At 40.5% G+C, this 19,211-nt stretch overlaps 1 protein-coding gene across 1 annotated transcript in view; it reads right to left on the bottom strand.

Moving 5' to 3' along the window:
* The window catches only part of ICA1 (islet cell autoantigen 1), a 76,071-nt gene extending 58,161 nt beyond the window's left edge, over positions 1-17,910 (bottom strand). The window contains 5 exon segments of the mRNA XM_052801410.1: positions 539-710; positions 3,305-3,342; positions 5,100-5,146; positions 17,658-17,775; positions 17,778-17,910. Of these exon segments, the coding sequence (XP_052657370.1) occupies positions 539-710; positions 3,305-3,342; positions 5,100-5,146; positions 17,658-17,775; positions 17,778-17,894 (492 nt within the window). The 5' untranslated portion in view covers positions 17,895-17,910.
* Positions 17,911-19,211: the final 1,301 nt, after the last annotated feature.

The following is a 19,211-nucleotide window of genomic DNA, read 5'->3' as shown; positions in this document are numbered from 1 at the left end:
TGGTTACACTTTACAGACTTTCAGAAGCTTCTTTGGTCATGTCAGAACCAACTTATCTGAATGAAAGCTCCAGAGAGCGAGCGCACTATGCACTTTGCTCCTTCTTGGTATATTGCATGTGTTTGTGGTATATGTGATATTCTATAACTGTATAAAGAATGTCATTTGTATATACTATAGAATACTATTAAAAAAATAAATCTTAAACTGACATAAGCAAAGGGTAAGAATGACTGATATAAGCACAAAGGATGATCTCCTGCTCCCCCCACCAACAAAAAGAAAAAACCTGCCCCCAAAACCTGAAAACAAATACGAGAGACATAAGGTTCCAAATCAAGTTTGAGGGTCATGGGTTTTTGTATTACGAAATGCCACTATACTCCCCATATTTACAAAGGTACTTTTGTCAAAAATCGGAAAAGATATTACAAGAAAATAATGATAAAAATGTATATACATATTAGAGGCTTGAAGGAAATGAAAACATTTTTAAAATTAACAAACAGAGAATAGTTATTATGTAAACATTACAAACCTCTAGTTTTGCATCCAGATCTGCATCTGAAGCCACAACATGTTCATCTTCTTTTTTTCCTGTAACTTTTATAAGGGTTTGTTTTGTTTTCCAGTATTTCTGTTGCATTTTATTGACCACAGATTTTTCTTGGCTTTGAGCATATTGGTCATAAAATTCCCTCGGATAATTGCTAGAATATTAAGAAACAGAATTACAGAACTCCAATAGGATGCTTAAAAAAAAATAAGTCTAACATGCTAGATTAATACATTTCCATCAAGAATATTGCATTTGCATGCAGACACACATATTCTAACATGCATTTCCTCATTATGCATTAATAACAAAGCAATTCAATTAGTACTATATTTCCCATCCTACTTTGGAAAATAATACACTGCTTTCAATTTGAATGTCTTTAGCACGTAGTACTGCCAAATAATCAGCTGCAAAGAATTCTTCCCAATGCATTATAGAATGATTTATAACCCATGGAATTAACTTTCTATTTTTATATAACTAATAGGAGAGTTTCAAGTGAACTAGCACAGTTGCTTAAGCAGGCAGCAATTTTCATGCAAATTCAGCAGTGTCAGGATTTCACAAAGTTCATTTTATGAATGGAATTAGATTACTTCTTGCCCTCCCTTTTTTACAATTGAATAATAAAGAATTAGAAGAACACTCATCTCTTGACCATGCTATGTGAAAGATAGATAGCTCACATTTTATGCAATGACTACATGGCAACTGTGGTTGTGTAACAGGTAATCTTTTTTTTCCAAGGATTATTTTCTACTGACAGATGATTCTGCATTCCTGTAGCAGACCTAATAAAAAGTGCAATCTAGAGACAAACTCCATATTCCACAATATTTAAACCATACCAAGATGGTTTAATAGAAAATATAGCCTTACAGTGAAATCCTGATCTCTTTCAGGAAGTGTTATTCCATCATTAATTTCTGCAAAAGTACATGCCTTTTCCCCTATGTGCATATATAAAAAGCTGCAGTGATTTTCCAGATCTTTAGAAGTAAATGGCTGCTAAAACTTGCTATATTAAATACTCCAGGAAAATTAAAGAGGTTGAGTTTATTTTGAAAACAGATACCCTCCCACCTGTGGAGTGACAGGTGGTTCATTGGTTCATTACTGAGATACTGCCTACTAGCTCTGTTCACAACACACAGACAGCTCAGGGATGCTACCCCAAGAGGTCCTTCAGACCCAACATACACATCAACTCATGGGGGGGGGGGGGGGGGGGAAGAGAGAGAGAGAGAGATGCTTGCTGTGAAATACTATGGCCATTCTGAAACAAGCCATTGCTACACCTGTTCCCCAAAAGGGTGGCACATCTGCCCTACATAGTTACTAGTGACACAGTTTAACCTGAAAAGGAAGTTTGTTTCACAGGGATTTGGGATTTGTTATTTGCTTTAGTTATTTTTAATCACTGAGTTAGAGGACAGTGCCTTAATCACCAAAGAGATGGCAAGAAATTAAACTGGAAGTGAGCAAGGACAAAATTCAACGCGCTTATACACAGCACTTCTTGGCTTCTTGCCCAAACTTTAAAAGAAAAGATATTTATCCATTTATTTCTACCCAAAAATTAGTTCCAAGAGTTTAAGTTATGAATTTCATTAAAATTAAAATAAAGGCCTTTTTGGTGCTACAGCACAAAATAAACACCACATGCAAAACATACCACGTTTCATGTGGAATTCTGCACAAACAAACCATTACACACTCTGATGACAGCCTATCAAGTTAGGTGAAGCCTATATTGAACTGATATATGCTGCACCTTTAAAATACAAAATCTACAACCTCTAAAAAATAACAAGGAGATCCTCCTGCATTATGAGAAAACAGAATATGAGCGTTTAATAAAAACAGCACTACTTTAAAAATAGTAATAATAATAATAAAAAAAAAAAAACATCAAACCACTCACAAGGTAGTATAAAGACCCTAGCTGTCTGGCTAGTTGTGTGCTTTAACTTCTGCTACAGCTGTGCAAATAACTGATAGCTCAGTTCAGTGGTCAAGCGAAGAAAACACCATAATTCATCTGATGTCAGCCAGCTTTGATATCTACCTCACTTGAGGTCACCAGAAATTCTGGGGGCATGGTACAAGGAATAAAAATGAATACGACAAAAAAAAAAAAAAAAAGCTGTGATTAATACAAATTCCTGAATTAGAGACTGATAAACCAATTGAAGGAATAAGAGAAATATAATCTTTTACCACTACACACAAATTCAGCTTCTAATTTCATTTGGAGAATTTACTGGCTCCTGTTTATGCTTAAGATAAAAAAAGATTTATAATCGCATTACTGAAATATTCAGTGGACGATTTTTACTAGTAGACACTCATCAACACCTTTTAAAATGGATTTTGTGTCAAGTAATCATGGACATATTTAGGCTTTGTTAAACAATCAGAAAATATAACTAAAAGAAGGATGTACTTTATTCTGAAGTTAAGAACCATGGATAAGCCTCTTGAAATACAACAGTTCATACACTTCTTTCCATTAAGCAGGAAGTTGATAACACTCTATTTTTCTATCTAGTCAATTCACTTGTTTTTCCATTCTTTGGCAGTTGTTTTTTTTTATTTTATTCTTTTTAAAAAGAATGTCTACCAGTGACTTTATATAAATACTAGATGCCAGAACATAACGTGTGATAGACTCAGGCAGTTACAAATCAACATGCCAAACACCATTAGCTCTTTAGAATAAGAAAAAATTATCAAGGTACTTACTACTTATGACCTTCCATGTTTCTTGTTTTCTTCAGACACTTAAAATAAGAAATTATCAGTTAATACAAACATCTTTAAAACATAATTTTCCAAGTTAGACACTAGAAAATCCCTACCTTTTCACACAGAAAATTACTATGTTGTAGCATCTGGTTTATCATGTTACAACAGAAACCTTTTCAATCCGTGGACCAAATGCTTTTCTCATGTAACACACAATTTTTGCTTAAATCCATAACAAACACATTTAAGTGGTGTCGCTGATTTTGCCAATTATTATATGTTAGCAAATTTTCCAGGCAAAAGCCAATCTATCTGGCATAAATTCACTGACTTTAGACAAGGCAAACCAAAATTGTCTGTGCTATGCGTCTTCCTCAGTCAAGTTTTTTCCCCCAAAGTTTTAGCCACAGCAAAGTTCAGCTACTTTTTTCACTCATGTCCCACTGATCTATTTTTTTTAAAAACACTAGCCACGTCATGTCTTGAACCACAGATCCAAAATTTAACCACCAGGTGTTTTTGCTATGAGGGACACCAGAGTTCCTGAGGATAGAATATGATCTGTATGCATTTAGACTTTAGATTTTATAAGTTAATATCTCCAGCTTGGATACTCAATTCTCCCACTATACTTTGAGCTGACCAGATGGAACAAACATCACTTCCCAACAGTAACTGAGCACACTCTTTCCAGGCCAAATTTACAAGTGAAGCCAGACACTCCTCATAAACAACAAGCACCTGGCTTCTCCTCTGCTGCTTTCAGAGGACCCTATTCTCCACCATACAGCTAGCGTGCAAACATAGGCACTACAGCATGATCATAGATGAGACCAAAAAGAAGCTGGTCAGATGGTGCTGCTGGGAAATGGCCTTTGGTAAGACTGGGCACAGAAGGAACGCACCAACAGGCTGCACTAAGATGTGAAGTTGACAGTTATGGAAAAAGCAGCTAGGAAGGTAATGGTGCTGGAACTGAACTTTGGCACTAATCTGGGCGAGAGAGAAAAGGGGCTGCAATGGGGAGACGTGACACTCCAAGCATGGTGCTGCTTACAGACAGTATGGTTAGCACTGGAGTGGCAAAGGGACTGGAACAGATTGCACGAACCCGAACAAGGGAATGCAAACAACCTGAGCAATTCCTGCAACTATGAAGCACATGCACTTCCATTTGGAGCCGAATGGAGCCAAATCCCAGATTTCCAATTCTAACCTCTCTGCTCTCAGTACCTGTGAAACTTCCTGGCAAAGTTCCATGAGATGCTGCAAGATTACATCAGAGCAGAAAATTTCCCTGAATTGGAATTTTTGTGAAGTGCTCATAAGCACTGCAGGAAAAACCATGAGAAAATTCGTAACTCTGTCTTCAGAGCAGAGTTTAAACATAAAGGCCAACAGCTAAACAATAGAGGAAGAAAGAACTGTTTCAGAACGTTGTTTGCGTTATAGCACCATTAAGTTAGACAATATACAGAATGGACAGCATCAGTCATAGCTTTGCTGTAGTTTCTAGAGCCATAAGGCACAGGCAACACTAACTCCAGTTTTCTAACACCTTTATACTTGACTTCACTGTTTTAATACTGGTCCTCCTTATGTCAACTGTGGGTGTGTGCGAGTGAGATAAGAACACAGGATTTAGCTTGTATACACATCCATGACTCAGTTATTCAGCAGCACACTTGGTTTGACAGGAAGTGAAGAACAGTCTATCTAGATGGAATAGCATGCATATTACACAGGCCAAAGCGTAAACGACCAACATGGGGAACAGGTCTAAGGCACTGACCTTACACGCTGTACACGTCCACCTGACTCTCCTGGAAACCAATGTCCCTTTAAAAAAAAAAAAAAAAAAAAAAAAGAAAAGAAAAGAAAAGGGAAAATGTATCAGGGTCATGGTGAAACAGTTCTCATTTGCGAGCATAGCTCATGCTCTTTCTTCCTAAACATCTGACCTTGTATTTTGACTCTGAGATCTTTTCAATTATACTCCTCTGAGTCCTACATAGCACCCCTATGCCCTTAAGATATTATTTGTGGGGATTTTTTAGTTCAAAGTGAGGACTATATCACAGCTATTAGGACAGTGTTTTCATGGTATGAAAATGAGGGCATGTATTCCCTGTCCTGCTGTGTGACATGATGGCATTTGAGGTGTTTGAGGCTACAAGACCTACTGGGATAGTGCTGTATGGCCGATTAGGGTGGAAGGAAACAGAAGTGGAGTCTTACCTACACTGCCTGCTGGAAATGGCTCCTCGTATGTGGTATCACCCAAAACATGCCAGGAGAGAGAAAGGTTCCAGAGAGTTCTAGGTGGTATAGATAAGAACCATGCCAGTGAGACTGCAGCAATTAAACAGCAGAAACAAGCAGCAGCCTAGTGCTCAAGCTCAATCCCTGGGCCCATTTTGTTTCCAGTACAGAGCTAGCTTTTGAGAGAGAATGAGAATAAGAAATAAGAATTCAGTTTGTACAAAGACAGCTTAGTAGAGCACTGTCATTGAAAAAACAGAACTGTGGTTGCTCAAAAAGAATCAGATGACTTTTGATAAGGCTTGCAGTATTTCACCTACAATTTCCATCAAGAATGTTCCTGGATCCCATTCATTCCAGATGTTGTTCAAGGAACTTTCACAAAGAAACCAGTTATGCCTCAGAAGACCCAGCTGAGTTTCACCTTTCTCAGTGACTGAGAACACTCTGGAAAACCTGGATGTTCACTATTATTATGCCATTCTTTTAGCTGTTAATTTAGACCACAAATGTGCATTTGGTTTGAGTACCACTGATCTCAACAGTACCCTAAACGATTTCCATTCACACAGACCTTGTTTCAAGTTAGGTACACTTGTGTAATATTTGCAGCACTGTAAACTCATTCATATTTCATGTTTCAGCACCACAGTTAAACTCTACTGAAATGGAAACAGTATATATAACATAGATATTAGTAGAGGAACATAATAAAGGAATATTTACTTGAGCTGGATGTAGTGGATGTGCTAGTACAGGAATTGTATCTGAGTTCTGCTGAAATGTATAAAATTTTAGCTTGTAATGTTAGGATTTTATTTTTAAGGAACATCCAGTTTTACTAGATAGGTCATATCCTTAACTGGGTTTTCAGGAGGAGCTCAGGACAACTGTGTGATCTTTGAGGTAAACTTCCTCAAAGCACACAAACAGCCCATTTCTATGGGCAGAAAGTTGAGCACCTGTGGCAGAAGGCCAGCATAGATTAATTTTAATGAACTCAAATGCAAAACTAATGCATGTAGAAGATAGAGGCAGGGACAGGTTACTCAGGAGAATGCAAAAGCATTGCCTGAGTATGCAGGGATGGACTTAGGAAAGCCAAAGCCATGCTGGGTTTGAACCTAGCAAGGGACGCAGAGGGCAACAAGAAGTGCTCTGTAAAAACAGTGGCAGCAAAAAATGGGCTAAGGAAGACACATGCCCACAGCATGACAGAGAATATAGAATCAGAGAATCATAGAATCATTTAGGTTGGAAAAGACCTTCAGGATCATCAAGTCCAACCATCATCCATGCCCACTAAACCATGTTCTGGAGTAGAAAGGCAGAGGTACATTTTTGCCTTGGTTTTCACTGGAAGGTCTGCCCTACAGCTCTCTAGTTCTCCGAGCCTATTGTCAAGGTCTGTGGGTATGTAAGTATGTATCATTACCCATATTACAGAAAGACTGATTTAAGAAGTACCTAAGACATACACAATTCCATGAGACCAGATGGGATGGATCTTGAAGCGCTGAGGGAGCTGGCTTATGTCATTGCAGTGATGTTCCCTCCGTTCTCTTGGAGGTTATGGTGATCAAAAGAGATGGCTGATGACTGGAGAAAGACAAACACCATCTCCATCTTCAAAAACCATAGCAAAGAGGAACAGGGAAACTTCAGGCCCATCAATTTCACCCTCAGTTCCTGGAAAGATCATGGAGAAAACCCTCCTGGAAACCATTCTCAGCCACATGAAAGACAAAAAGGTGAATGGGAACAGCCAGCATGGATTTATTAAGGGCAAATCAGGCCTGACTAACCCGACTGCCTTCTACTATGAGAAGACTGCCTCTGGTGAATGAGGGGAAAGCAGTGGATACTGTATGCTGATTTTGGCAATGCCTTTATCATGGTGTCCCACAGAATCCTTACAGCCTCTTGTGGGACCACATCTGAAGTAGTGTCCAGTTTTGGGCTCTCCATACAAGAAAAACACTGGCATACTGGAGTGGGTCCACCAGTCAGGGTCTGTATCCCGTAACACATCTGTTCAACTATAAGACCATCAGGCTAACAGGAGGCCTTATTGCTGTCTACAACTACCTAATGAGAGATGTAGAGCAAACAGTCAAACTCTTCTCAAAGATGCACACCAGAAGGACAAGTCACCATGGACACAAGCAGGAACATGTGAAATTCCAACTTAATATAGGTAGGAAAATTTTCACCATGAATGGTCAAGCACTGGAACAAGCTGCCCAGTGAGGCAAGTGCTGGACATGGCCCCGAGCAACCTGCTCGAACTGGGCCTGGTTGAGCAGGAGGCTGGACTATGTAAGTTCCAGGGCTCCCTTCCAACCTATGTGATTCTGTGAAAATTTGTACAATGTAAAAGAAGACAAGATTGGAGAGCAGCAAGTTTGCTGCTACCATTGGTTTAATACAGAAGACTTTCCACAAGAATGGTGTAAATGGACAGCAGAATTAACATTGTACCATGACCACTGTGGTTACACACACAAAAAAAAATACAGTATGTTTTTCTCTCTAAGAGTTACCTACAATATTTTCAGCTTTTAGTCATATTGTTTATTTTCATTCATAGCCCAAACTTTTAACATTAGCAGTTTTCATTCTCCAGATATTGCTACATGCACAATGTAAATTGTTCCTGCAGTCATTTAACAGGACAGTAATTGATTTATTTTTATAATCTCTAACTACATGTGTTCTTACTGTCTATTCCAAATCCAGGAACCAAAGAGGGTTAAGATATTGGTTCAGCTGTAACAAAGGACATTATTAAAAGCATCTGGAATAGCTGAAGCAGTGAGATTTTTTTAAAGAAATCCCAAAGTATAGGTCTAGCCACAAAAAGTGAGAGATGCTAATAAAAGGGGACTAGAAACAGCCCAGGGAAGTATCCAGGAACTAAAGAACACTTCATAACCATGTAACAAATAATCCCTACAGTCATGAAATGCTGGCCCTGAGGCTGCAGAGAGAAACCAAGGAATGAGCACATAACCTTTGACTACTTTAGGTTTTGAACTCTGTTATGCTTTCAAAGAACAAGACATAAATGTACTGAACAGAAATAACAAGAGTTGCTCTTTGTCAAAGCTGACTGCAATGGAAGCACATGACACTAACTATAGTCTACCAATACCTTCCCCCAAAACTGCAGTCAAACTTAAAATTAACCTATATTATCACGCAGTTTTATATACAAAACCAAGCTTAATTTGCCACAAGGAGTTGATGTAAGGGACTTCTTTTTCTTTTTTCTTCCCAGTGTAATAAGACTAAAAAAAGAAAAGTTTCAATAAATAATATTATGCTGACACTGATTAAAAAAAACAAAAAAAACCCCACAACCCAGCAGCATTCACCACCCCATTGGAAAGCTTTTGTATTGGAAAGTTTCCACTATCTTTGATGATAAAGAGTTACGCAACACTTGTGATCTCCATGACAGACAGCCTTTATCTTGGCATACAAAAGGTAGGGATAGTCTAGATACGGGGCGGGGGGTGAGGGGAGCAAACATAGGTGCTCTATAGCATGCTAGGGAAAGCAGTGCTACATTACAGCTGACTGTATGCAAATCCATGGTTTTTGCTGCACAGTGCTGGATCTGAGATTTCCTGAAGTCGTCCACACGCGGCTCCAGTAATTTTCCAAGTGCTTCCCAGCATTTTGAGACAGACAGATGCTACTTCAGTTTCAGCATTAAACCTGACCTGGCCCCATACATAACAAGACTGCCCAGAACACAAGGGACCATAGTGCCAAACCATCCATTCCCATACAGAACCAGCTGGGTTCATAAGCCCTGCTGAAACCTTGAAAATCTCTAGCAGGGCCTCTGCCCTAGCAGGTCACCAAGAAGCCTCAGCATCGTGTTCCACAAACGTCCCTGTTTGCAGACTGACAACAGAAAGGACTGGCACCACCTATCAGTCTGGACACTGTGAAATACAGCCGAACTGTTTCTAGACTCAGCCTGGCTCAAAAAGCGGTACAGCTGCATTCACACAGTGCTCTGCCACAGCTAACAAAACATGCTGGAACCAAGATGGCCCTGCAAACAGCCAACTATGGCACCTCTGCATCTGTGGCAGAGTTTATCTGGGTTGTAAGCTATTTACCCACAAACTATTTCCATGGGAAGCCAAAATAGCTGTAATGCACACAGAACTTCATAAAATTTCTGGCATACCGCATCACCCTATCTTCCTGCTGAGATATTTTATTAGCCATGATGCTGGAATGAAACTTGATGGAAGACACTCTTGTTAGCGAATGGCATTTCTATTCCTATGGAAAATCCTCTGATTCTCTATATTCTCCAAGACCATTTGAATATATCATCTGCATTTTTTTGTGCAAACAGGAAAATGCTTTCACGGTGTTTTGAAGCCCAGCATACCCTGGGCTTACCTTCCAGCTCATGCTCATACAACATTTGTACATGCTTGCTTCTCTTTTTTAGCTTTATTAAACTATACTTTGTTGCAGCATAAGTTGTCCATTTTCCCAAGAGCTGAACAACTTTATACAAGTAGTATCTGAAGATTATTCATAAGAAAAAAAGACAGTAGGAGTGCCTTCTCTCCAACAGCTAAATTGATAATAAACAATTCTGTATATCAGTGTCACTTGGATAATTTTTCTTTTCCAGTGAGCGTAAATATAAGAAGCGTCATGTGGCAAGGTGAAGTTCAGATCTTAATGCTCTCCTAGGTTATGAGAAAATCAACTTAAAAAAAAAAAAAAATCTTTCCCCCTAATTCAAATACTTCTCCTTAACTGAGCATTGGTTACACAGCTCTTACTGTGCTTTTAGCTTAGCTAAGGGATCTTATAGAAGAAACCAGGGAGCAACCAGAGACAGCAAACAGGAATCTTTTCCACTATCTAAACCAAACTGTTGATCTAATCACAACTTCTCAAAACCAAGAGATGAGCTGAAATCCTTGCAAAAATGCTGATCTACAGATCAAATTTAACATCCAAAGATGACCTAGCATAGTTATATAGGAAGGCAGTAGATTGAACAACATTCTTTTGAGATGCATCCAGAAACAACAAAAGGGAACCGAGAGGCAGAGCAGAATTCAGCAACCCTTATGTGAAAGTAATATGTTCATCAAAAAAGACACAGAAGAGTCTGTACTTTCACGGATAGCACTGTCCTCTCAGTTCACTGTTCTTTCAAAGCAGCTGATATGTTCTGTGTAGTTCTTCAAATCCCAACAGACTCTCTGCACCCTAAAGCCCCTTGCAACTTATAACTTCAAATACAGCAGAATCATGCATTGCAATTGATTTACTTAATATAAGAGTTTTATTAAAATGAATAATCTTCCAAGAAACTTTTAATACAGTAATAGTAGAGTGGTATTAAGTAACAAAAAATAAGAAGAATTTTAAGGAGTTCTAGCTGTAAAAGTTAATAGTGATAGTTTCATTTATGTAAAATACTCTGAAGGAAAGAAAATGTGCTTAGGTGAGGGAATCAGTGCCATCCGTGCCTCCAACAGCTCTTGGCTGACCACCTCTCTCCCTCTGCTCCCTGGAAGCTGTGATCAAACTGAATCAAGTAAATGGGCCTCCAAAGCAAGAAGCAGTCTCACCACGAGATAAAGATTAGGCAAGGCAGTTTTAACTTCTCTGGTCTGTCTACAAATACACTGACCAGGAGCTTCAAATCGCGTTTCACTTTTCCTTTCCCAAGCAAAAGACAATACAGCAGCCTATTGATCTGAATTATTCATATTGTCAATGCAGGAAAAAAGTGAAAACTGAAGTCTGGGTTTAGATAGGCATTCAGCATCAAGATTATACACAGACTTACAAGTATTCCTACTCTTAACTACATGAATAGCTGCCACTGTAATTCAGCTAAAATGAATCTAGAGTTTAAGTTATATCAATATGACAAATGACAAGATTTAATTTTTCCTCTAAAGCTCTTAACACTCATCATTGATGTTCTAATCCTGCAGAATCATCCATGCTTAGCTTTAAATCCAGGAGTATTTTCATTCTGTTAGACTACTCACTGATGCACTTGTTTATAAATTCAAAAAGTTCACGGAATTGGTCTGCAAGCACTGCATTAGCAGTCCTTCCACCCACTACAACTTTTTGTCTCTTCCTTTGTCTCGGACAGATCCACAGCTTTGCTGCTTATCCTAGGAAGCATGTATCTTTCAGATTATCCACAACTTGCCAGGAGAAGAAATACTGCAATCTTATAAGGGAGTTATATTAACAGAATTACTCTTTCAACCTATTTCAGGGGCTGACATATAGAAAGAAGTTTCATAAGTTCTTAAAAGAAGCACAGGGCAAAATGGCATCTATTATACAGAGAGGGACTCCTGCTATATTCATACATCTGGGAGGTGCTGAGGGGGAAATAAATTCATGCTGTTTGACCCCAATTATCTAACTGTAGTGCCTAAATTACCACACAAGCCTCTCAATACTAAGCCCCTGTACAGATAGTTAACAGAACCTCCAAAGAGCAACTCTGAGCACCTGAAACAGAGCCTCACCACTGTCCTCTGAGCACAGGGAAATGATGACTTCTGCCTGAAGCACCTGAACTACATGGTTAAATCACGGAGTAAGAGAACATGTTTACTCCACTTCTCTTAGAACTGGGATTTCATGGTGGTCTGTTGAATTACTGGGGAAAAAAGATTCAGCAGCATACCGAGTAACACATTGTGCTTGGGACGCAGCCACATCCCGTAAGCCCACTGGAACCAATTCTTTCTTTCACTGCAAGCACTTTTGGAACTAACATTTCTATACACAATTTCTTCCACTTCCTTCTCCTCTCTATCGAGGTTTATGAGACACCCCAGCAAAAAGTTCATTTATTTCATTCCATTTACTCATTTGTTTTGATCCTTCAGAGAATCAAAAAAAAAAAAAAAAAACCCACAACCCCAACCCCAAAATTTGACATGCAGAAAAACCCCAACCAGGTACTCAAAAGACCAGAAGTATCAGAGAAATTGAAGTATGTTTTCCAAGAAGGTAGTTTGAGCCAATGTAACACTCCCTTTCCCTTCTTTTTCAAGTTAGTAAATTGTGTGGAGAACAAAAAGCAGGTATCCTAAATGACAAAGATTGTGTGATTAAGGACTCGCACAATTAGAAACCATGCACAAGGTATGAAGAATTCTGGATGTTTTGGGTCTTTTTTTCTGTCATTTTGTAGCACTACCTAGGCACCCATTTGTGAACCGTACATCCAACAACATGAGTAGTAGTACTGTTGACATTATATACTTAATGACCTGTCTTCCACTGAAATTTACACTGACTCTTAATACTCTATGCAGAGCAGATGACCAATAGCTACTGCAGAGAGTACTGTTAGGAGTTACTTTATTCAAAAAACAATTATCATGCTTCTAATGTTTCAGAATACACAATTAACATAGGAAATTATTCTGTTTAATTTCCTGGTGTAGTCTAAACAGAGGATGATATCCAGGGCCCTGTTTCTTATGCTATCATTTGGTCTTTCATTTTTTTATTCCCAACTCTGATATGTACAAGTTAATAGAAGACAGTAGCAGATAAACAGAGCAAATTTGCACATTGGAAATTTATTGCTCACTTATACCTAGAACCTAAGAGTATCAATCCATCTGAACTGCATTGATTTTCAGTACTCAAGTGGTTAGAGGTAAGTTTTAACCAACATGAAAAAGTGGAAGTTTGGCACCATGTCACCATGTTTTTTAAAACCTGTTTTTGCTCCCACAAAGTGCAAGGACCAAGTCAACCATTAGTATTCCTCTCTACTCAAACAATTTTGGGTCTATTTGGTACTATACACTTGTCATATTATTCCAACAACTATCAAGTCAAACTTACAGGCATAAGTGATCTCCTTCTTTCTAGAGCATAACATGTATTGAAATGACACTTGGAGCTAGGTGGTGTTTTTGTTTTTTGTTTTTGTTTTTTTTTAAACAGTTGAATGACAAATTCCTAAAAACAGTGGTTTATCTCAAAAACACTGATAAGAATGACACATGTAGTCATGACATAGTACATGTAGTCTCATAACAAAATATTTCAAATAAATGCTGGTAGACTCACTGTTGGAAGATTGACAAGCAAACAATAGCCCTTTCTAGATAAGTTAACTTGCATGCAGAACTTCATTTACATAAAGACACAGATATTTAATCACACATAAAATTAATTTTAAATTCCTTTTTCAGATTATACTGGGTTTTTTCAGCTGCTTATTGTGAAATAATATAAGAACAGCACATAGTATCAGTTTGCACTTCCGTAACATCTTTTACTTGACTACTAGTGTTCCACTTATATTTGTGAAGAACACTGAGAGAATGTCCTTAGGAAAGAACCAGGTAGGTGTTGTAAGTATTATGTCTGGTTTATGGAAGAGTAATTTGAATGCAAGTCATCGAGTGGCAAGTCTAACCTTACTCTGCAAATGAGCAAAGCTGGGGATATATGCAATCCAGTATTTAATCTCATTCTAAATGCAGACTTGTTTCATTTCTCTGAAATGACTATCAAATTGTTTTGTAATACACATTTGTTCTCTTAGTTTAAAAACCAGTATTTTTAAACTTAGTAGCCGAATACTATTAAAGAAAATTCCATATGGAACACCTGCTGTCCACAGATTATAAAAGACAATATGAAGATGTGTTTTCTGACACATTTTACCCATAATCAGTCTAGAGTCTTAACCTTAGGAAACCTTCCTTTTGTAGAACTTATGCGGATGTACAAAATAATCATTAAACTCTTTTCACATGTATACTATACTAAATATGAACAAATATGGTTTTAGAAGTTCAAACTAATGGCTTTCTTATTTAGATATCTTATTTGCTGACACAGTCAACACTCTCAAGTGTCTGCCTCCCTCCTCCCTCTTCATCCGTGCAGAAGCCAGGAAGCAATGCTATTACACCCAAGGGGAAACAATGCCGGGGGAGGGAACAGGGGAAAATAATTTTTTTCTAGATTCCCTCAGGAGATCATTTCACATCCATGGATAAGAGATTTGATTAACAAAACAGTTTTAGCATGCACAGCAACAACAATACAGGGTGATCTTCTTTCACTGCCCTTTGAGTAAACACCACGATCAATACAGGCTATATATTCTTGATAGAGGCATAGTCCACTCATTTTAATACTACTGTTCTCAGATCCTGGCACACCAGCCGACTGTTCCTAGAGCAGCGGTGCTCCCTATGAAGCTACTTGCAAGATGGACCCAAGTACTGTTTCAGTGACTCAGAACAGACAGTTCCCAAGGTTGACGTAAGTGATTGCATAACCAGTCAAAATGCCCCTCAGTTTGCCATGGCTAACAATAGCCGCAGGAAAAACTACTGAGGGACTATTAGTACTAGCAACACATAAAAGGTCAAATGTTTCTACTGTTCTTGACTGCTTGGTTCTTTGTTTAACCTTCTTCACTCTCCAGCCTTTTGTATTTTTAATGCTTCTGCATCATGTGGCATAATTTTGTCTTTAGAGTTATTTTATGGTTGAGAAGTGGCAAAACATCTTGAAGAAGCAACTACTTCAGAGCAACACTGTTGGAGGAGATTTTGAAAAAAGTATTAAAAAAAGAGTCTTTGAGGACATTTCTTGACTTCTAGTTTAGCTGAGATATTAGCACATTTTTTCTGCCAACTTGTACCAACAGCTTTCAACACTAGTTGAAGAGTGAAAAGAGCTGTTATTATTCATTTCTTCCAGAAAAGGTTACTTAGGAATTCATCAGAACAATTTAGCAGCCCTGTAGAGTATGGATAGCAGAGAAGAACAGGCAAGATGGGTGGGCTTGAAAGTCTACAAAGGGGAAAAAACCCGACCCTGTAGTAGGGTTCAAGAGGAATTTTACTTTGCACTATGTGATTCCCACCACACCCCAAAAATATAGTCTTGTGAAATAAAAATGTTAGAGAAAACTTCCCCCTTCCATACAGTCATAACTGGTGGTCTTAAACCTGCAAACCTTCAGTAACGTGCATATTTGAATCTTACCTCCCACAAACATAATGGATGAAATCATCACTACCTAAAAAGCACTTAATACTTTCTCAATTGAGAGGGCAGCAAATTCCAATTACCAACGTCTAACTCTTGAGTACACTGTTTGAACCTTTCTGGAAACAACAATGTTTCAGCGATTTAGTTTTGACAGTAGAGAAAGTTTAGACCAAGGTTTGGCTGCATTTAACTGCCACATCATCTTCCAGTAGAGCTTGCCATTGGAAAAATGTGACTGGTTATACCAGTTATGGCAGTTTACTATTCAAAACAAGATCTCTGTGGCTTTACGCTAAATTCCTTCTTCAGTGGTATTAACATAAATCTTAAATCATTAAGTTACTCAGTTTAAACCAGTAAGCTACCCTATTCAAACAGCAGTATAAAAAATTGCTAATGTCTAAATGAGATGTTCCTGGACTTCATGCCAAGTACCACTAAGAACTGCAACTCCTAGATCAGTGCCAGGCAGATAGCACTGTCAAGTGGTACTTCCACTCACTCCTTGGGAGCCCTGGATAGACAAAGTAGAAAAAGAAGGGATTATCAGAAAAATCAGATGAAAGACCATAACCAAACACAGCTTGCACTGCAGACTCCAAAACCCAGCCTGCTATTTTCTCTGTCCAACACTTTGGAAAAGTGATCAAACACAGTTTTTTCCTTACAACAATAGCCTTGCTAGACCAAAACATGAGAACAATTTATTTCCAAGAAGTCTGCTCTGAAACAAGAGCCACAGCTGCTTTCTAAGACCCAAATTAAATAAAATCCATCCAGAAAATAAGAGGATAACAGAATGAAATAGGGGGGAGGGGGGAAACCCCAAAACAGATGCTTCCTCGAAATAAACGGTCACCTTGGTTTACATCAAGGCTTGCAGGCAGGGGCAAAATATTACAAACAACCAAACAGAAGAACAACTCCAATGCCAAGCTTCCAAAATATCTACACAATGTAACTTGGGGGTAGGAGGTTAAAGGACGTACCCCTGAGATTACCCGATTCAGTTTCACATTTATACATTTGAAGTAAGGCAAACTTGCATTACTGTTTTAAGAGGGTCCATGCAGAACCTTGAGGCTATCAGCACCATGCAAAACAGCGTGGAACAGGAGACTTATTTACATTTGGCACTGAACATATACACAATGATACTGATGAATAAAAGAGCACAGTGCTCTTCGCCCTCTTCTCTTACTAAAAACTGACCAGAGGTTTCAAATAATTGTCTATTTTCCTCCTTCTTCTAAACGACTAGAGCAGGTAAACAACATTCATGTGCCAGGTGGATGGATGCAGAACAAATGCGATGATCAAGAGCAACCTTTCACAAAATATAAGCTTTAAATCAGAAGTTTGGGGGAGGGGGGGGCGTTAATTCCCATTTCACCAGCTGTTAACGCCTCGGTGCCAGGTTTGATAACGGACATTATCTTACCACAGAAAACCCTGCCACCCCTCTTAACCCAGGCGGGCCGAAGCCCTCAGGTAAAAACAAGGGCCGCGGCAGCCACCCCGGCGAGCGGCGCACGCCGCGGCCGGGACAACCTGCGCCTCAGCCCGGAGCCTGGCAGGCAAGCCGGAAACCGCTGAGGAGAAGCGGCCGTTTTCCTCCCCAACCTCTCCGCTTCCAGCGGGCTGAGGGCCAGAGAGGATGTACGGGAGGAAGGGAGGCAGAAACGGATAAATGCAATAATCATGGCGAGATAACCGCACGGCGGGAGGGGGAACACAAGGCAAAAAGGAGGGGCAGATGCCATCTTGTGCCTCGGAAATTTCACCCCTCGGCAGGTCCGGCCCCGGCTACACCCGCCGCCAAGCCCTGACGGGCACCAGCGCCTCAGGCCCGGCCGCCGCGCCACCCGCCTTCCCCCCAGGAGGCGGGCGGGCGGGCAGCCCGCGGGGGAGGCGGCGCCCACCCGGGGCTGGCCGACAGCGGCCGCAGCAGCTGCCGGTGGAACCCGTTTTCCCCACCAGGATCCGGCACGGAGCCCAGCGAGTCCCCCCTTCCCGCACTCACCTTGCCCGCGGCGGAGGGGAGGGGAGGGCCGAGCCAGAGGCGCCGCCGCCCCTCCAGGTGTTCCAGCGCCGCCGGCGTCACAGCGGCGAACGGAGCCGCCTCTGCCGGCGCGGGCGGCCCCCGCAGCGGGGCGGAGCCGGCGCCGCCCGCCCAGCCCCCGAGGCGGCAGGGCGGCGGCTGCCAGGTCCGCGGCGCCCGGGGCCGGCCGTTTCCTGGCGTTGCTCTCGGCCGGGCCATGTTTCCTCCTCCTTCTCTGGCCGCGCGGGGAGGGAGGCCTGAGGGGAAAGCGGCGGGAGGGTCTCCCCGGTTTTGAGCCCTTCCGGGGCTCCTCTCACCGGCTCGACCAAAACCCCAGGCCCTTCTCTTCTCCACCGCAGGTGTCCCACAAGGACCATCAAGGAAATCATAAAATGTTTTGGCTGCTGTAAATAGGCAGTTGTCGTCTAGGTAGTGGAAACTCATTTGCGATTTTGTGATAACTGTTTTCAGTAAACTACTCGAGGTGGATTTTAAGCTGATTGCGGAGCTTGAAATGAGGGGAAAAGTTCGCAGGTGGCATTTGAAAAGGATCCATTGGATGGGTGGGAGGTAAAAGGAGAAATGGGGGAGCAGCAAGATAGGGTGAAAAATTATCCCACTTAAATGGGGAAGGGTTAGCTTTCCTGTACTGCACGTGAAAGGAGCAGCAGTTTAAGGGCAACACGGGGAATGAAAGCAGGAGCGGAGGAGATGAGGTTGAGTTGGCAGGGCCCGAGGGAAGAGTTGAAGAAGAGTGGACTGAGTGGAAAAGAGGACAGTTACGGGGCATCATTTGCTGACCCTTACAGAGGTCTGAAGTGCTCATCTCTGTTTTGGTGTTTCTGTGAGGGGTAGCTGAACCACTTCACTGGAAGTTGCACATCTAGGAGCGAAAATGCAAGATGTTTACAGCAACAGGGACTTTACTGTGAGACAGTAGCTCTGAAAAAGACTTGGGATCCTAACGAGTAAGTAGCTACGCATGCACTCCCAGTGCACTGAAGACGTCAAAAGGGATAATTAACAGCTGTATAACCTGAGGAATTTCAGGTAAGATTTGGGAGGTTGTATAGTTTCCCTATTTGACACTGGTGTGACCACTAACAGCAGGTCGTACCCAAGCGTGGTGTACATAGAGCAGACGGTGTGCTGACAAACTAGAATGGATTTATGGCAAGAAATGGATTGCTTTCCAGAACTGCAGGAACCCCAACAGGATAGTCTTTGTGTTTAAACATGGTAACAGTGAGCAAATACTTCATGGGAGACAAATCTCTTAATGGGGTCCTCAATCTTGCAGAAAAAGGTGTAACACACTTCAGCAGCTGAAAGTTTGGCATACAGGAAACCTGATGTTACATATATCATTTGCCTTTAGATGTTATGCTGTAGATACTGTTAGGCTGTGTTGGTCATCTAAAGCTCTTTTTAGAGCAGATAGAAAAAGGTACAGTTTTGGGTGTGGTTTATCTGATTTATTTTAGTTTCCAATGAGATTAATCATTCTCTGGACACAAGTTCGTTTGACTATGAAAG

Source organism: Harpia harpyja, chromosome 1 (assembly GCF_026419915.1).
Source record: "Harpia harpyja isolate bHarHar1 chromosome 1, bHarHar1 primary haplotype, whole genome shotgun sequence".
Classification (NCBI taxonomy): domain Eukaryota; kingdom Metazoa; phylum Chordata; class Aves; order Accipitriformes; family Accipitridae; genus Harpia; species Harpia harpyja.
This window is presented reverse-complemented; position numbering and strand designations above follow the sequence as displayed.